This window comes from Balaenoptera acutorostrata, chromosome 6, assembly GCF_949987535.1.
Source record: "Balaenoptera acutorostrata chromosome 6, mBalAcu1.1, whole genome shotgun sequence".
Lineage (NCBI taxonomy): Eukaryota > Metazoa > Chordata > Mammalia > Artiodactyla > Balaenopteridae > Balaenoptera > Balaenoptera acutorostrata.
This window is the reverse complement of record NC_080069.1, coordinates 94,729,293-94,746,073: the sequence shown is the minus strand read 5'-3', so window position 1 is coordinate 94,746,073 and position 16,781 is coordinate 94,729,293. Positions and strand designations below refer to the sequence as shown.

The following is a 16,781-nucleotide window of genomic DNA, read 5'->3' as shown; positions in this document are numbered from 1 at the left end:
AATATAAATTCTATTAAGTGGAGACACTACTGAACTTAGTTTAATGCCTGGCATATAGCAGCTACTTAATAGACATTTATTGAAATTAACGTAGAAAGAAAAGGAAATTTTATATTATATTTACAACCTACACCATCTGTTGTTCTAGAAGAATAATGGGTGGTTAATAAATAAAATTTTGTCTAAATTAAAAACAGAGTTTTTTTAACTTACCTAGATACCATCCGGTTTTCTTTTCCTTTTTTTTTTTTTTTTTTTTTGATAGAATGTTAGGTTAGCAGATAACCTCTGCCCTTGTGGCTATTTCCACATGATTATTCCACAAACTTCGAAAGTTGTGAAAGAAGAATGTGAGGTTTGGAGCCTGGAAGCAATTCACAGTGTATACAGGTCAGCAACAATATTTTCATCTCCGTGGATGTGTTTGAGAATGAACTTAAAGAACTTCAGGAAATATGCCTAGGACTTCTTAAACTCCCTGAGGAATACAGTCAAAGAGAAAGTTTCAGAGTGTTCAGGAAAGGGTCAAGGGAAGTGAGCAAAAGCCTTCAAGGAGTCTTTATAATGAATAACCGAAAAGCTGCCTTAAGCTATAAAACATCTGTGGATTTTTCATCATCCTTATTTATTTTGTTGAATACAGTCTTTTTAGAAAGTTCGTTATTCTCAGTCCATAAGTCACATCTCCATATAGTAATTTTCTTAATTATTCCTAAATTTTGTGAGGCTGACCCTACTTCCTCACTGCATAATGAAAGTCGTGAGGATAATGAGCCATGAATATCGAGTGTCAGAGTTATGCAAGCTTTCATTTCTCACACAGTCATTTTCAGTTTAGGCTGACAGAATTGTTAACATTTTAAAATGTTAATGAAATCACCAAAAACGTGGCTTTTTCAGCATAGGCCTTTAGACTAGAAAAAAATCATTTCTCATGGCAGACTACATAGATGTAATAACAGGTAAAAAGGATTTAATTCCTCCTGGGTCCCCACATGCCAGAGCAAACATCCATCATAACTAAATGTAGACAAAACCACTTGGGGGCCAAGTTCATACTGTGATCTTTAACAATTTATTTGCAAGTTGTTTTATTAAATGTTAATTACTTTGAAGCAATGATATCTGATATATTATTTGGCAGTAACTTCACAAATACATGTGCAAAGGTGTTTCTGTGTAGTCAGTGACTATTTGTTGAACTAGGGTGAGGCAGACAAAATGAAGAGTTGCATCCTGCCATTTTGGAGCTGGCAGCCTAGTGCACGAGGTTGAAAAGTAAGTAAATGGTTATAAAACAAAGGGATATGTTATTCTTAAAAATAGAAATATGTTCAAATACACAGAGGAGGAAATAATTAACTCTTCTCAGAGAGTTGATGATGAGGAAGAAATACTGGAACTGGATCTTGATAAATGAATAGGAGTTTTCTGGTTTGGAGCAAACATTTCCTCACAGGCACAGAAAATGGCATATGCAAATTTACCAAGATCTGAAAGAAATTTAGTACAGTTGGCGTGTACATTGCATACGAAGAGAATCTGACATGATTCTGGAAAAGTTGTTAATTTGATAGCATGCCACACAAAGCTTTTATGCCAAGCTAAGGAGTATGCATTTTATATGCAGTCTGGATGTCACTTGAATGGCAGAACATTAGGGATGACATATTTATAAAATCATAATCCTGTAACAAATTAACCAAATAAAGTAATACAGCATAAAATCCTTGCGAGTAATTTTTTAAAAACCATTAAGATATAAAAAATTTTTATTTCTCCAAATCTGTTTAAGCTTTGCCCACATTTACTCCCTTACCTCATTCTAAACACCAGACTCTGTTGAAAATGAATAGGAGTTTGAGGACTTCCCTGCTGTTCTTAGGGTTAGGATTTGCCCATGCTTATCTGAAGGCCCAGGGTGGTAATGAATCTATGTTTCTGGAGAGAGAGCCCCTTGAGTTATTCATAGCCTGGTCAAAGGCAGTTATCCTTCCTTTAATAATTCCAAGACCCTAGACATCGACAGACACCTTGTTCCCCTTGGCCTAAGAAGTCCCTGACCCTTTAGCTAATTAATCATAGTCCTGATAGTTATTCTAGCTTCTCAGCAGGCTATGGAATCATGCCTTTCTTCTTGGAATAGCTTCTGCACTTCAGTTCTGTATCAAGTGGGCAGTGATTAATTCATTTATTCATCCACAAACATATGTTGAAGCTTACTAATATTAGGCTAGGACCTTAGCTAATGCTGGAGACACAAAGAATAGAAAACAGGGGCCCTGCTCCCAGGAAGCTTACAACCCCGTTCTTTTGTTCTTTCAGCGAGAGACAATATGCTCCTCCACTTATCCATATTTTTTATCCATTTTTTTTGACCTAGCAGTTTGGTTATCATTCCTCACTGAGACAACACCCATTCTACTAGTGATTATCCTCTGGCATTACCTGGCATTGTTAGGCCCTCTCCTCAGTTGTCCTTGAAAAATGGTTCAATGTGCTAGAGAGACTCTTTCCCCTCCAGGCTATCTTTATGCTTACATGGTCAAGCAATACCAAGATTCACTGGCCTTTCATTAATAGTAAATGTTGCTTTATTTATTGATTCTGCATGTATTACCCAGAACATATATGTGCCATGTATTATGAGGCACTAGGAAGCTTCAGAAAAAAAAGACTAAAACAAATACCCATTCAAAAGTCCCAAGGTTTAAATTGATGATGTTCCTGGTCTCATTGCTGGATAGTAGAAGAGTTCCAGGAGAACCTGAGGTGGCATGATATAATTCTAATCTGGGGTATTCCCATTCACCTTTACAATAATTTACTGGCATTGTGACCCTGCCAAAGTTATTTAATCTCTAGAAAATTTTATTTCCTTAATTATAAGGATTCCTACCTTGAAAAGTTAAGTGGTATGCCTAAGGTCATTCAGTTAGTACTTTATAGGGGAAGGTTTAAACTGTCTAAATCCAAGTTGCAGGCTCTTTCAGAATTAATATAAACTTTCCTTAACTGGGATCCCATTACTTTGTCATTCATATTCTTTCAGCCAAAAGCTATATAAATCAGGAGGTGCGATTACCCATGTGTAAGTGTTCTTGTCCTAAAGACCTCTACTGAGCCAAACTAGTTAGCCTGTGTGTTTCAACATGTACTCAAAAGAAATGCAGTTGCATTGAACCTGAAAGCCAGGGGTTGGATGATGTTAACACTGGTTCCTTGGGTCCCCAAGGAGAACCCATTACTGTGGGGTGACCTAGTGTGTCCAGCTGTTACTCCTAAGTTAACTTTCTCTGCAAGGCTACCATGGAGTCAGTACTTCTAGAAAACACATGCTTTGGTGTCATGAATCTTAAGGACAACAGTTAAGGTCTGTGTTTCCAGATGTTTCCAGTAAGAACTCCTGTCACTGGACTAATTTGGCTAAATCCTTTGAATTTGCCCATCCCTCTATGTCACTTAAGTCATGCCAAGAGCTGTGTCGAAAATCTTCTCTAAGTCATGGGGGCCTCAAATAAGGAACAGTGAAAGATATGTATTCCCTCAGGACCCTGTTTTGAAGAATACAGCTTAAATTTGCTTAGTCTAGCTTCCAGCAGGTTTTAAACTGTGGACATTTCCCACATTAGGAGAACTTCCAAGCTTCTCTTTGCCTGAGTGGAAATTGTGATTATATTCTTTGTTAAATACTTTTTACTTTGTATGCATCTACTATAAAATTTGGAAATATGTCAAAAAAAGAGGTATTCTGAATTCTAGATCTATCCCAGGGCCACTTCAACTTCCAGTGGCAAATACTACATAGTGTCCCATTGACAGGGCTATGCTAAGGGAAGGGATATCATCACCTGGACTAGTGCTGGAGCCAGATCTAGAGAGCTAGAAGGAATTAAGGTGGGATATTACACAAAGCAAGAGGAGCCGTCCAAGGGATGGGCACAGGCCATAATTGTGGAGAGAAGTCAAGGTTTATATCAAAAAATGAAAGGAAAGGAAAACAACCTAAGAATATGGAACAGATCTAACTACTGTGGGAGAAAAACACAGAAGAAAAAGAAGTACCAGCTTGCCAGTTGTGCCACATGAAAGCAGAAAAATAGAGCACTATGTCTATGTGTCTGACTTTTTGACTTAGTGATCCCATCACATCACACACACAGCCCAAGAAGTATATTCAAACATGACTCAGTCACAAAGATTAGTATTGATATTTTTCTCCTCTTGGGAAAAAAGTCAAGAAGGACAAGAGCTCTCCTTCCACTCTATAGTTTCACTTATTGGCAAAACAGACCCCAATGGTCCATGTGTGTATGTATGTACATTTAATATGTTATTAAATTCCTGTTTGTTCATTAGCTGATAGAAATCTATTTTAAAAGATGAGCTTTGTAAGTTGTTTTAAAAGAGGATATAGTCAATGGTTACAATGTGGGGCCCTCTGCTTTAAAGATTGAAATTTAGCAATTTCCAATTCCTATTAAATTCCTTATCGTCAGAGAGGTTTCCCATAGAACTAATTTCTATTTTTGATACTCTCCATTGTTCAGGGAGAAATGTACTGGAATTTTAATGCTCTGAATAATCTATAAATTACAATTACAATATCAATACTTCCTGGCTGATTGAGTCCCATTCTTCTGGCAATGTGAGGAAGTGCTCTTGAAGAGACCCATGTCTGATTTGAGCAGAAAACATGTGTTTAATTGCATTTATCCCACAAACATCACTGAGCAGTTATCCTGTCCAGGTACCGTGTTGTGCCTAAGATCCTAAGATGACTCAGTGTGATAGATGCTTAGATGAACGCTGAAGTCTCAGCTGGACAGCCTGCAGTGTTATGAAGCAGAGCAGTGGGAAAGGGAGGATTTGTTCATTCCTCACAGCAGCTGTATGGAAGAGACTGCTCTCAGAATGTGGAGAATGTCAAAATCCATGCCGTTGAGGATCTTACAGTCTAAAAAGTCAAAGATGGAGTTAACTGGCCACAATTAGGTGGTTGCTAGGAAAAGGAAACATAAGGATGACACCAAAGTTTTTGCCCTGAGCAATTGGAAGGATGGAGTTGCCATTAATTAAGATAAAGAAAACTGTAGAAGAATCAGGTTTGTGAGGTGGGTGAGAACCACCAGGAATTCAATTTTGCTAATTTAAGTTTGAGATAATTCATAGATATCCAAATGGAGTTGTCAAGTAGGTAGGTGGTGATCTTCCAGAGTTCAGGAAGGAGTTCTGGACTGGAGATACAATTTTCCCCAAAGGGAAAAATAAATTTTAAGGATTTATAGAGCAAAACAGATATTCCCAGATACAGATATAGTTAATGGAAGGCAACTATAACAGGGGAAAAAAGCAAAGATAAGAGGGCAATTTTAAAAGAAATGAAAAACAAATGAGAGCAATAGACATGCAAAGAGACAAGCTGATGCGTGAAAAAAAGATCAAAGTAGAAATAAATATATGACTTATAAACAACTGGGCATGGAAGAAGACACATAAGAATGATGATGCATTTAGACAACACAAAGGTAGATTCATACGTCTCCAAAATGAAGACTGGAAACAACGGGATTATGACAGAACTAGTTCAAGACAAGAAAAGATAACAAATTTATAATGAATATAAAAACATAAGATTAGTAAAACTTTATATGCTAAATAAGAAGAAAAATCAGGGGCAACAGGTCTTAAAATCTTTAAGAACATGGCAACATTATTTACAGTAGGAGATTTTAACTTTAGTAAATTTTAGAGCAAGTTTTTAAAAAGTAAAAATAATACATGAATATGTAATTAAGCCAATAAATTAAGATAAATACTGCAGTTAACATTCTATTATTAAAGAATATACGAACACAAATATTTCCTCTTCCAAAAACCCAGAAAAGAGAGAGGTGGGAGGAGATCTAGAAAGAAGGAATTAACAAAACCCAAATTAAGTAATTAGAAGAAATCCTAAGATTAGTATAAATGACATTATGTACAGTTCTATAGCAACAAATTCTTAGGAGGATATCATTCGCCAAGATGGACCCAGAAAAATAGAAAGTTTAATAGAAGAGATTGAAAAAGTGATTGAAAAATTACAATTTTTTAGAAAGTGGCAGGCCCAGGTAGTTTTACACCTTACTCTTGCAAACTCAAGTGGGAAAACAAAACACTAAACATTTTAGTTGGAATTGATCTAATACATTTCTTATGAAAGTTATTTGCTTTCTGCATTTTTAAGAGTGCCTTCGGTCTCATTTTGAGAGTAATACAATAAACCTTCTCTCAAATGAATTATAAAGGGGAGAGTATAATGAGCTCTATAATTTACTTTTTAAATGCCCTAAATGAGTTAAAGCAATCAAGAGAGAACTTCCACAAGCTCTCTTGTCCATATCCACCCACCTACTTGCCTCTGGACCCTGTATTCTCTCTGCCTTCTCTCATGTCCATACTCCTCTTTTGTCACAGCAAAGAGCATCACCTCCTCTTGCACCTTAGAGCACAATCCCTTTTGGCCCTCAAGGGAACTGTCCCAGGAATTCTCTCTCTTCTATCCTACATCAACATTTTTTCTATTTTTACTAGATCATTCCCATCATCATAAAAGCCTGCACGTATATATATACTTATATTTATATATGTACTTAATTTTTCCTCTCCACCACTATTCCATTTTTCTCCTCTTTACAGCATAACTCTCTAAAGAGTTATCTCCGGTTTCTCTCTTTCCATTTTCCCTTGAAACATTAGGCTCCAATACTTCACTGAAATTACTCTCATGAAGTCACCAGTGGCCTACATGTTTCTAAAGCGAACGGTCAGTTCTCAGTCCTCACTGCATTTGAGCTGTTAGAAGCATTGACACAGCTGATCAGTGTCCCCTCCTTGAAATATCTTTTTCACTTGGCTTCTAGAACACAACACAGCCCGCTTTATGTCTCTGGTTACTTCTCAGTTTCCTTTGCTAGTTCTTCCTCATCTGCACCACCTCCAAATGTTGAAGTGCCCTGGACTCATTCCTTGAACTTCTTCTCATCTACAATTACCATTGTGATCTCCTTAAATACCATATATAGACTTTCGGCTCCCAAACTGTACCTCCAGTCCAGACCTACTTCCTGAACTCTGGAAGATCACCACCTACCTACTTCACAACTCCATTTAGATATCCATGAATTATCTCAAACTTAGCATTAGCAAAACTGTACTCCTGGTGGTTCTCACCCACCTCACAACCTGATTCTTCTACAGTTTTCTGTATCTTAATTAATGGCAACTCCATCCTTCCAATTGCTCAGGGCAAAAACTTTGGTGTCATCCTTATGTTTCCTTTTCCTAAACTATATGAGCCATCAGCAAATCCTGTCAGTTGCAGCTTCAAAATTTATCAAGATCCAACTAATTCTTCTCACCTCCACTGCTACTACCTCAGTCTAAACCATCATCAACTTTTGTCTGGTGTTTGAAACAGCCTCCTAACTGGTCTTTCTGCTTCTGCTCTTGTCTCTCTGTAGTCCATCTCAACACAACACTGAGACGAGCCTGTTAAAATGTAGGTCATATCTTATCACTTCTCTGCTCAAAACCTACCAGTGGCTTTCCATCTCACGTAGAGAAGAAACAAAGTCCTTACAGGGACCTACAAAATCCTATTTTCCCCACCTCCCACTCCCCATAAGTTTTTTCTGACCTCATCTTTAACTCTCCTGCCCCTCCCTCCCTTAACTATTTCTCAAACATACCCGGTACAGTCACACTCAAGGACATTGGACTCCTTGCTCCCTATACAGGGAATGCTCTTTACCCAGATATCCTCTTGGTCAGCTCCTTCCCTTTCTTCAGCCCTTTACTCAAATATCACCTTCTCCTGGCCTCTCTAATCTAAAATTCCACCCTACTGCCACCAACCCTGACACATCTTATCTCCTTACTCTGCTTTATTTTTTCTCCTTTGCACTTAGCACTAACATCCCATTCATATTCCCTAGTTATCATATTTATTCTGTTCCCTCGATAGACTAAAAGCTACATAGATTTTTGTCTCTTTTGTTCACTACTATATCCCCCAGAATCTGGAATAGTGCCTGGCAAAAGTGAGTATTATGGAATGAATAAATGATTGATTGGGTGATGTTCTGTTAATATCTTTGTTCATTTATTTTAATGAATAAGAAAATCTTTTAATTAGTAAGTCAAGTTTCGTGTGCAAATGTGGCTTCTAAAATATATTAAATACATTAAACACTGATCTTGCTTATATTTGTGAACTGTCTCAAAAACATTTTTTACATAATTTGAAAAGTTCAGATTTTATCTCAGCTCCTATTCAAATCAACACATATTCTTAATTAGTGACATAATTGGGAATTTTACTGAAGTAATAAGTTACCTCCATGCAGATTAACCAATGACCTTTATTCTTTCAAGCAGAGTGGTATCTTGGGAGATCTGCTGATAAGAAAGATGTATACCTGAACTGCTTTGTTAAACACTCACTATGCACAAGGCACAGTGCTAAACCAGATTCTCACTCATGGAGTGTGATTCAGACCCTTATCATACCATGACAGAGCTACTGTACTAGTCTTCTAAGTGGTCTCCTGGTCACTATCTCTTCCTTCCTATGGACACATTGTACCTGTTGCCAGAGCAGTATTACCAATGCAGACTTATGGTTACATCATTACTCTGCTTCGAAATCTTCATGGCTCCCCTCTTCCTGTTAAATAAAATCCAGTCTCACAAAATGGACATGCAAAGCCTCTAGAGTTCAGTTGCAACCTGAATATGTTTCTACTCTGCTCTCCAATCAGATTGTTATACTTACCACCCCTTGTTAAATTTTCCACCTCCTACCCTTCCTCATCATATTTGAACTGGAAGATTTATTGAGAATTCATAGCTAGGCTGGAGCAGTAGTATGATCAGCACAGAATGCAGTGGTATTATTATTGGTCCCTGTGACCCAGGCTCTAAATTACTATTAAAAGAATTTAAGATTACTTTTCTCTCTTTTTTTCCCCCACAGTGCTCTGTGGGCTTACATTTAGCTGATAATCAACTTAAATACTCCAGGTCTTATTTATATGACCTTCCATCAAGCCAAGTTTTACACATTCTTAATACAGTTTGTGAATTAAATGCAATCATGCGCATTTGACCCTCTCAAAATCACTACTTTTCTTTTTGAAACTATGTATCACTTGATTTTGCCATCTTCTCCACTTCTGTTATTACCTTAGCCCTTGTCACCTTAAGGCCCTTGTGAAACAGGCAGAGAGAGAGGAAGAGAGGAAGCAAGAGGCAGAAAGGAGCATTATTCCTCACAGCTGAAACTGTGCTCAGCCACCTTCTCCTTCCAAACCATTTCCTATATAGCTAGCAGGAAAACAAAATCTTTCTAAAATCAAATCTGATGATCCTGTCCCTCCCCAGAAAAATTCTCTTGATGGCTCTCCATTAGCTTTATCGTGGCCTCAGTCCTTTTGTAACTCATCTCCCACCCTCATCTCCAGCCTTATTTCTCACCACTTACCATCATGCAGCTTGCTCTCTCTGTCTCTGGCTTTTGCACATGCATCTCCCTGTGTTGACAGCATCAAGCCCCAGCTTCTCTTCCTGGTTAACTGTAATTCCTTCTTCAAGACTCAGCTCTTGCACCTGCTCCTCTCAGAAGCCTTCCTTGTCACCCCTAGAGTGTGGGTGCCCTTGCTTTCTGTTCCAATGGCACCCAATTCTACCTCCAACAGGATGCTTATTTACACTGGTTTAGAATTGCCTGTTCGCTTTTCTTACTCCCCATCACTAGACTTTGAGCTCCTTGAGAACTATGAGTGTGTCTTTCATCTCTATAACTCATACTAAGAACAGTGCCTGGTATTTGTATCAGTTTATCTTGCCAATAAAATTATTCCTGATTTTCCTTTTTCTTGTTCATCCAAGAAGAGTCCAGGACAAGATAAAAAGGAACATGGTAGAAATCACTTCAAGCAAAAGCAAGATTTCAACACTGTAATCTTTTAACTAACATAGTGAATATTCAAACTTGGCTATGCATTGTCATTCCATTACAAAGAATACATAGTGAAGGTGACAATAACTAAAGCTATTAATGAGATTATTTTAATTTATCCTCTCTGTAAAACTGAAAATAAAATAGAAATAATCCATCATTAATGGGGATTCTCTGACACCCAATTTCTTGGTGCCAACTGCACAGTGAAACAAACACTGGATTTTCCAATCTGGGAAAATGAAAGACATTTAGATCCTGATTGGTATGTCTTTCTGTGATAGATGAGTGCCTCAAAGACAACTGAGCATTGTTCTTTAGTCATGGCCATGTTGAATGCTATTTAACATCGATAATGAGGAATAGGTTTTACTGGAATGAGGGAGTTATATAATCTCTAAAAGATTCCTGAAGACCGCTTTTCTGAGATGATTTAAGTATATATTTACTCAGTGGTAGTCCTTCGTAGGTCCATCCAGTTAAAAGTCTATAATCATTAAGCCCCAACTATTCTTAAAATAATGAAGGGCTTCTCTTTCTACAACTTTAACTTTACTTTCCTGATCACTAAATTGACCAAATAAAATTAACCTATTTACTAATAACTGTTTTATTCCCTAGGCTATGTCAGTGTGTGTGTGTGTGTGTGTGTGTGTGTGTCTTAACAAATCTAACAGTAAACTGCTCATCAGAAACACAGTTGTAATCACCCTTCTATTATAGTACCTAGGTAATTATCAGTTGATTAATCTGTATACTTTAATGATTTGGTTCCCTACTTCCCTAAAGAAGCAGAAAACTGTTTGAAAGTCTAAGATAACTGAGACTTCACTATTTGTTGCTAAATAGAATTCATTTTAAGTGGTAGAGTCCCACTGGGGAGAGCTAACATGAATAATTACTATTATACGCAATCTACCAAAATGAGCAGTTTCATTGCATTTAGTGACAGTAGCATCTTCAAATGTGATTTACATTTATATCTCTAATGAAAATTAGTATATTCTTCACACTTCCTGATTTTTCTATGTTTCTTCTGTGGCAGCACAACTTCTTACTACTGGTATTTGCATTTATAAATTACAGAGTAATGTTTGTGGCAAGCAATGGATGAATGTGTTTCACGAAGAAATACATTCTGTATCATCCAACTCCTCATAAAAATCTTCTATGTTACAGTCCACATTTCAATTTAATTTCTTTTAATTTGAAATAAATCTTGAGTACCCTCTATGAGTTTATCATAATGCAGTACTTTGTGCCTCCAACTAGAAAAGTTCTATTAAAAGACTAGGAAAAGTGACCTGGGACAGCCTTGATTGAAAAAATTTGAATGACATTAAATAATAGTTACCATATCTGGAACATCTGTTCTATGTCAAAGGGTGTGGTATATACTTCACATGCATTATTTCTAACCCTTGCAGTAGAAATAATTTAAAAATAAAAATGCAATTACCTCCACCATTTTGCTGATGACAAAACTGAAGCTTAGAGTTCAGTAAATTTGTGTCCAAGGACAATACTAGAAGGTGGGTGGACCAATATTCTAACACAGGAGTGTTTGATGTCAAAGTTTGGGCTTTTATTCTGACACAAGGCCATAATTAAGAGTACAGAGGTGCCTCAAGCTCATATGTTACCTCTTACTGTCTTATCTTCCCAAACTCAAGAAAGACAGAGACTGACCAAGCATTTCCCTGCCTTGTCCATAGCAGAACATATACTGACAGTGCCCTGCTTCCCAGGGTTAGGAATCAGTATATCATTCAGTTGGTTATTTTCCTTTCTTTGACTTCTGGCAGAAGCTCTCTCTAGAGCCAGAGCCAATTGTTTTTCTCTAATGACTTAGAGGGAGGTTAGCCTGAGGCTGTCCTGGGAACTGCAAGTCTATTTATCATCTTTTTCTTTATTCCATGGATGGTATCCAACATGCAGCTTAGACTGGCCTCATGGGGACAGACATGTTGATTGCTTCCACGCTAAAAGGAGAAACACTGATAACAAGATTTGGCTATTTTCTAGAATTATGAATATAATTTTAAGCAATTATAAAAGTATATACATATGTATTATAACTTATTCCTTGCACCAAAGATAATATATTTATTGAGCTGATTTATTTGCAATTGAATGTGGTGAGCAGTAGAAATGAGACATGTTAAAGATGCTGAGAACCTTCATAGCTTGGAAATTTGTGAGAATATATAATTAACCATTTACAACAGAAAACAATTAACACATACCTTAACTAGGAATAAAGATTTGGAGTAAGACCACAAGTCAAGCACCCAGCCCAGGTGTTAGAACCTGAGGGTGAGATCTCATTTGCTCAATGAAATAGGACTCTTGTCCTAGAAAGAGTCCAGCTTATTAATTCCTAAAGTAATTATAGGCAGTGCCTTTTGAAAAAAAATAGAGTTTCTTCTTATTAACACAGAGAAGAAAAGATGAGCACTGCTTTCAGACTTTGGCCTCACCTCTCTTCCTCACTTTTTGCCTTTGCTCCTCTTTGCCAGGTTTCTAGCCAACACCACTTTCAGAGGCCTCAGTGGTTCCATCAAAGTAAAAGGTTCCACTATCATCAGCTCAGAAAACAACTTTTTCATCTGGAATCTGCAACATGACCCCCTGGGAAAGCCAATGTGGACACGCTTGGGCAGCTGGCAGCAGGGTAAGATTATCATGGACTATGGAATATGGCCAGAGCAAGCCCAGAGGCACAAAACCCACTTCCAACACCCAAGTAAGCAACACTTGCGAGTGGTTACTTTGATCGAGCATCCATTTGTCTTCACACGGGAGGTAGATGATGAAGGCTTGTGCCCTGCTGGCCAACTCTGTCTAGACCCCATGACTAATGATTCTTCCATATTGGACAGCCTTTTTAGCAGCCTTCATAGCAGTAATGATACAGTGCCCATCAAATTCAAGAAGTGCTGCTATGGATATTGCATTGATCTGCTGGAAAAGCTAGCAGAAGACATGAACTTTGACTTTGATCTCTATATTGTTGGGGATGGCAAATATGGAGCCTGGAAAAATGGGCACTGGACTGGGCTGGTGGGTGAACTCCTCAGTGGGTCAGCCCACATGGCAGTCACTTCCTTCAGCATCAATACTGCACGAAGCCAGGTGATAGATTTCACCAGTCCTTTCTTCTCCACCAGCTTGGGCATCTTAGTGAGGACCCGAGACACAGCAGCTCCCATTGGAGCCTTCATGTGGCCACTCCATTGGACAATGTGGTTGGGGATTTTTGTGGCTCTGCACATCACTGCCATCTTCCTCACTCTCTATGAATGGAAGAGCCCCTTTGGTATGACTCCCAAGGGGCGGAATAGAAGTAAAGTTTTCTCCTTCTCTTCAGCCTTGAATGTCTGTTATGCCCTCTTGTTTGGTAGAACAGCAGCCATCAAACCCCCAAAATGCTGGACTGGAAGGTTTCTGATGAACCTTTGGGCCATTTTCTGTATGTTCTGCCTTTCTACATACACGGCGAATTTGGCTGCTGTCATGGTAGGTGAGAAGATCTATGAAGAGCTTTCTGGAATACATGACCCTAAGGTAATACTTCTTTTAACTCTAGATTTCCTTATTGTCAATTTTAACTCCATATATTGTATTTTATGCTGTAGTATGTCTATATTCTTTCATCTAACAGAAGAATATTCTCTGAACCATCCATAGAGACTAGTCCAAAAAAGCCTGTTGCCTGGTTGCACTAAATATTTCATTGTTTTATTAAATGAAACAAAAAGAGTGAGGGATGTTTTTAGGAGATGTTTGTTCCAGAGAAAGTCCTTCTGGTAGAAACATCTATTTGTGCAGTTTTTCCTTTGTTAGTTAACCATCTGGCAGAATAGCTATCAGGGAATAGTCTTACGAAGCATTTTCACCCAAAGTAAACTTCAAAATTGATTAATTACTTCTCTTGGGAATTAATGGAAATAAATAGTAAGGTCCATATTTTAAATTGTAAAGAAACTTTTTTTCATCATGAAAAACTGTAAAATGGAAAGAACTAACATTTTATCATAAGCACCCAAAGTCGGATGCTAGAAAACTCAATGGGTATAGACAAGGAGTACTGAGCTAACTGAGGTGGCAAGGTTAGCTAGGAACAGGGTGTCCTTATAGAGTAAGGAAAACTGGTCACCTTGGGGTTGGAGGAGTGTGCCAGCAGTCACCTTACAACGTCCAAGAACATTCAAGAAAATTGTATCTATTCTAGGCTGCCTTTGATATCCTAGACATCTGACTGTTAGGGTAGAAGGGAGGAAGGGGTTGAAGTTCAGGTAAGCAGGTAAAGCAGTGGTGATACTTGAGTAAGGACAGCCATGTCTATGTTCTCTCTGGATTGAAACAAGCCCTCTTTCGTGACTGGGAGTATGGAGAACTTGGTCCAACCTGGTGGGAGTAGAGAGGAGGCGGTTGTCAGGGCTCAAAGCAATTAGAATAGGACTCCAGGGAGTACTACAGTCCCAATGGGGAACAGAATGCAGATCCAGAGCAGAAGCGTATTCCAATGTGTAAGACCCATCTAGGAGAGACTGGAGAAAGCTGCAATTCAGTGGGCATCCCCAGGACACACTGTGTTTAAAGCAACTTGAGCTAAGCTGAGCGTTTCAAACTGTGAAACATTCACCATGCCTTTTCAAATATCCCTTTTCACATCAAATCTCATGGTATTGAACCATTTACTACATATTTTTATCAAACATTTAAAATTAATTGCACAGAGCATGAACAAATAGGACATTTACAACTGTCTTTGTTAAATGATGGAGTGGCCCAGAAGGCTGGTGGCAGCTTTAGAGAATTCTCATAAATGGTTTGGATTAGGATATGGTCTGTTTTGCAAACAAATGAACATGAGAAATTTGACCCATACACTGAAAACCTCCTCGTAAGAGACGTGAACCTCATGAAAAGATTCAACAAACAATGGGTCATTGACAGGCAATGAATTGCATCACTTCTTATTGTGCACTCAGGACTTTAGGTTATCAGCTGGAGTTTAGTGAATACAAATAAGTTCTGTAGTATAAATACATGTGTTACCCTGAAAGGAGATTTTGGTGATGCTTCAGCATTCACACTGCACTGGTATTAGCAGCCTCTATTTATTCTTTGCCCCAAGAGGCCTATAGATCTCCCAAAGGTTCCCCATCTTAATAGAAGCTTACTCGAATTTTCTTGCAAGAATCTTGCAATGTGATTCTTAAATTACAAACTCGACTTGGAAACCATTCAATCCAATCTAGTATAAGAAACAATCTAATATATATGCCTGTTGTTGTGAAGATTCCAGACCATTATCGTATGTAAAAAGGTGAACACAATACTGACTAGAGTTTCATTAATCAGAACCAAAGATTACCAAAATTGTTATGGATGTTATGCATGAGAAACCTGAAGTAATGATTATTTTAGGGATTAGAAAGAAAGCATAAAGATAAACCATACAGAGCAGTAAAAGTTTTTTTAAGCAAAATGAAACAATCATTCCAACCCCAACTCCACCAGAATAAAAAGGTGACACTTTTATAATCTAACCCAGCCCACAAGACAGAGTGAGAGGAAATGGACAATGTCAACTTTGTGTTACATCTAGTAAGGTCTTAATGAAGTGGGACAAGCCTAAATCTAAAACATTTTCAATTTTAGATAATAAATGAAGATCCACTAAGGTTCCCAAAAATGTATTTCTCTTTCCTAAAGTTGTTTCTATATTAAAGTCTCTCACTTTTTTTTTTTTCATATAAAGACACCCAGATTACTTGATTAAGCAATACTCGACATCTGGGCTTTTGGCAAATAATGTTGGTGACAGAATTGTTCAGTTTTCGTCCAGATGTATGGTATTATGCAGATGACATAATGTCCTCACCTTCCCATGGGGAGGTATGATCAAAATAATTTCCATACCCTTTCAGTCACTCAGCATTCATTCTTAAGTATATTCCACTCACTCACATGAGCTCTTTTCTCTCCTACCAATGCTCAATTCTTTGAGTGACTCTATCCTTTTTTTACACTAAATGATGTGGAGAAATTCAGAAGTAAATAAGTCAAGTAGGGGAGAAAAGATAAAAAAGATAAAAACACAAGGAGAAATAACTTAGAAAGTTATAAGTGTTGGTAGGATTGAAAATTGGTACAGCCACTATGAAAACAGTCTGGAGGTCCTCAAAAAACTAAAAGTAGAACTACAAAAAATAAAGTTATAAGCATGCCAAAGTTTAGAAACAAATAAATATGTCAAAGTTCAAGGAAAGTGTGATCACCTTCAAGGGAAGGCTTAATTAATAAGATAAAATGTGTGCTTATTCTTGAAGAAGACTTGGAATTTGGACATGTGTGTCAAAGAAAGAAGAATGGACATTCCAAGCAAAAGAACAGAATGAACTACTTGGACATGGAAAGTATAAGGCACAGTCAGGATATCTTGAGGAGTTCACTTTAGCCACAGCATGAAAGGAAAGAGAAGATCCAAGTCTGAAAAGTAAGTTTGGTTGAGATATCACAGGATCTTTGACATCAGGCTAAGAAAAGTGAATACTTGACACTAGATATCCATTGACATTTTGAACAATGGAATAGCACAGAGGAGCAGAATCCATTTAGGATGGTTTTTTTGGCAGCAGCATGTAAACACGATTAGAAGAGAAAGACAGTGGACAGAGTTGAAGTTATAGCTACCGTCACTGATAAAAAGAAGAAAGAGTCAAGAAACATTGCGGTGACCAGGTCAGTAGGACTTGGCAATTAATTG

The 16,781-nt window shown here is 37.7% G+C and overlaps 1 protein-coding gene across 2 annotated transcripts in view; it reads left to right on the top strand.

Moving 5' to 3' along the window:
- The window catches only part of GRIN3A (glutamate ionotropic receptor NMDA type subunit 3A), a 155,083-nt gene that overhangs the window by 51,778 nt on the left and 86,524 nt on the right, over positions 1 to 16,781 (top strand). For both annotated transcript variants that reach the window (XM_007197094.3, XM_057549197.1), the window contains exon 3: positions 12,523 to 13,570. In XM_007197094.3, coding sequence (XP_007197156.2) covers positions 12,523 to 13,570 — 1,048 coding nt within the window. The remainder of the gene's footprint in view (positions 1 to 12,522; positions 13,571 to 16,781) is intronic.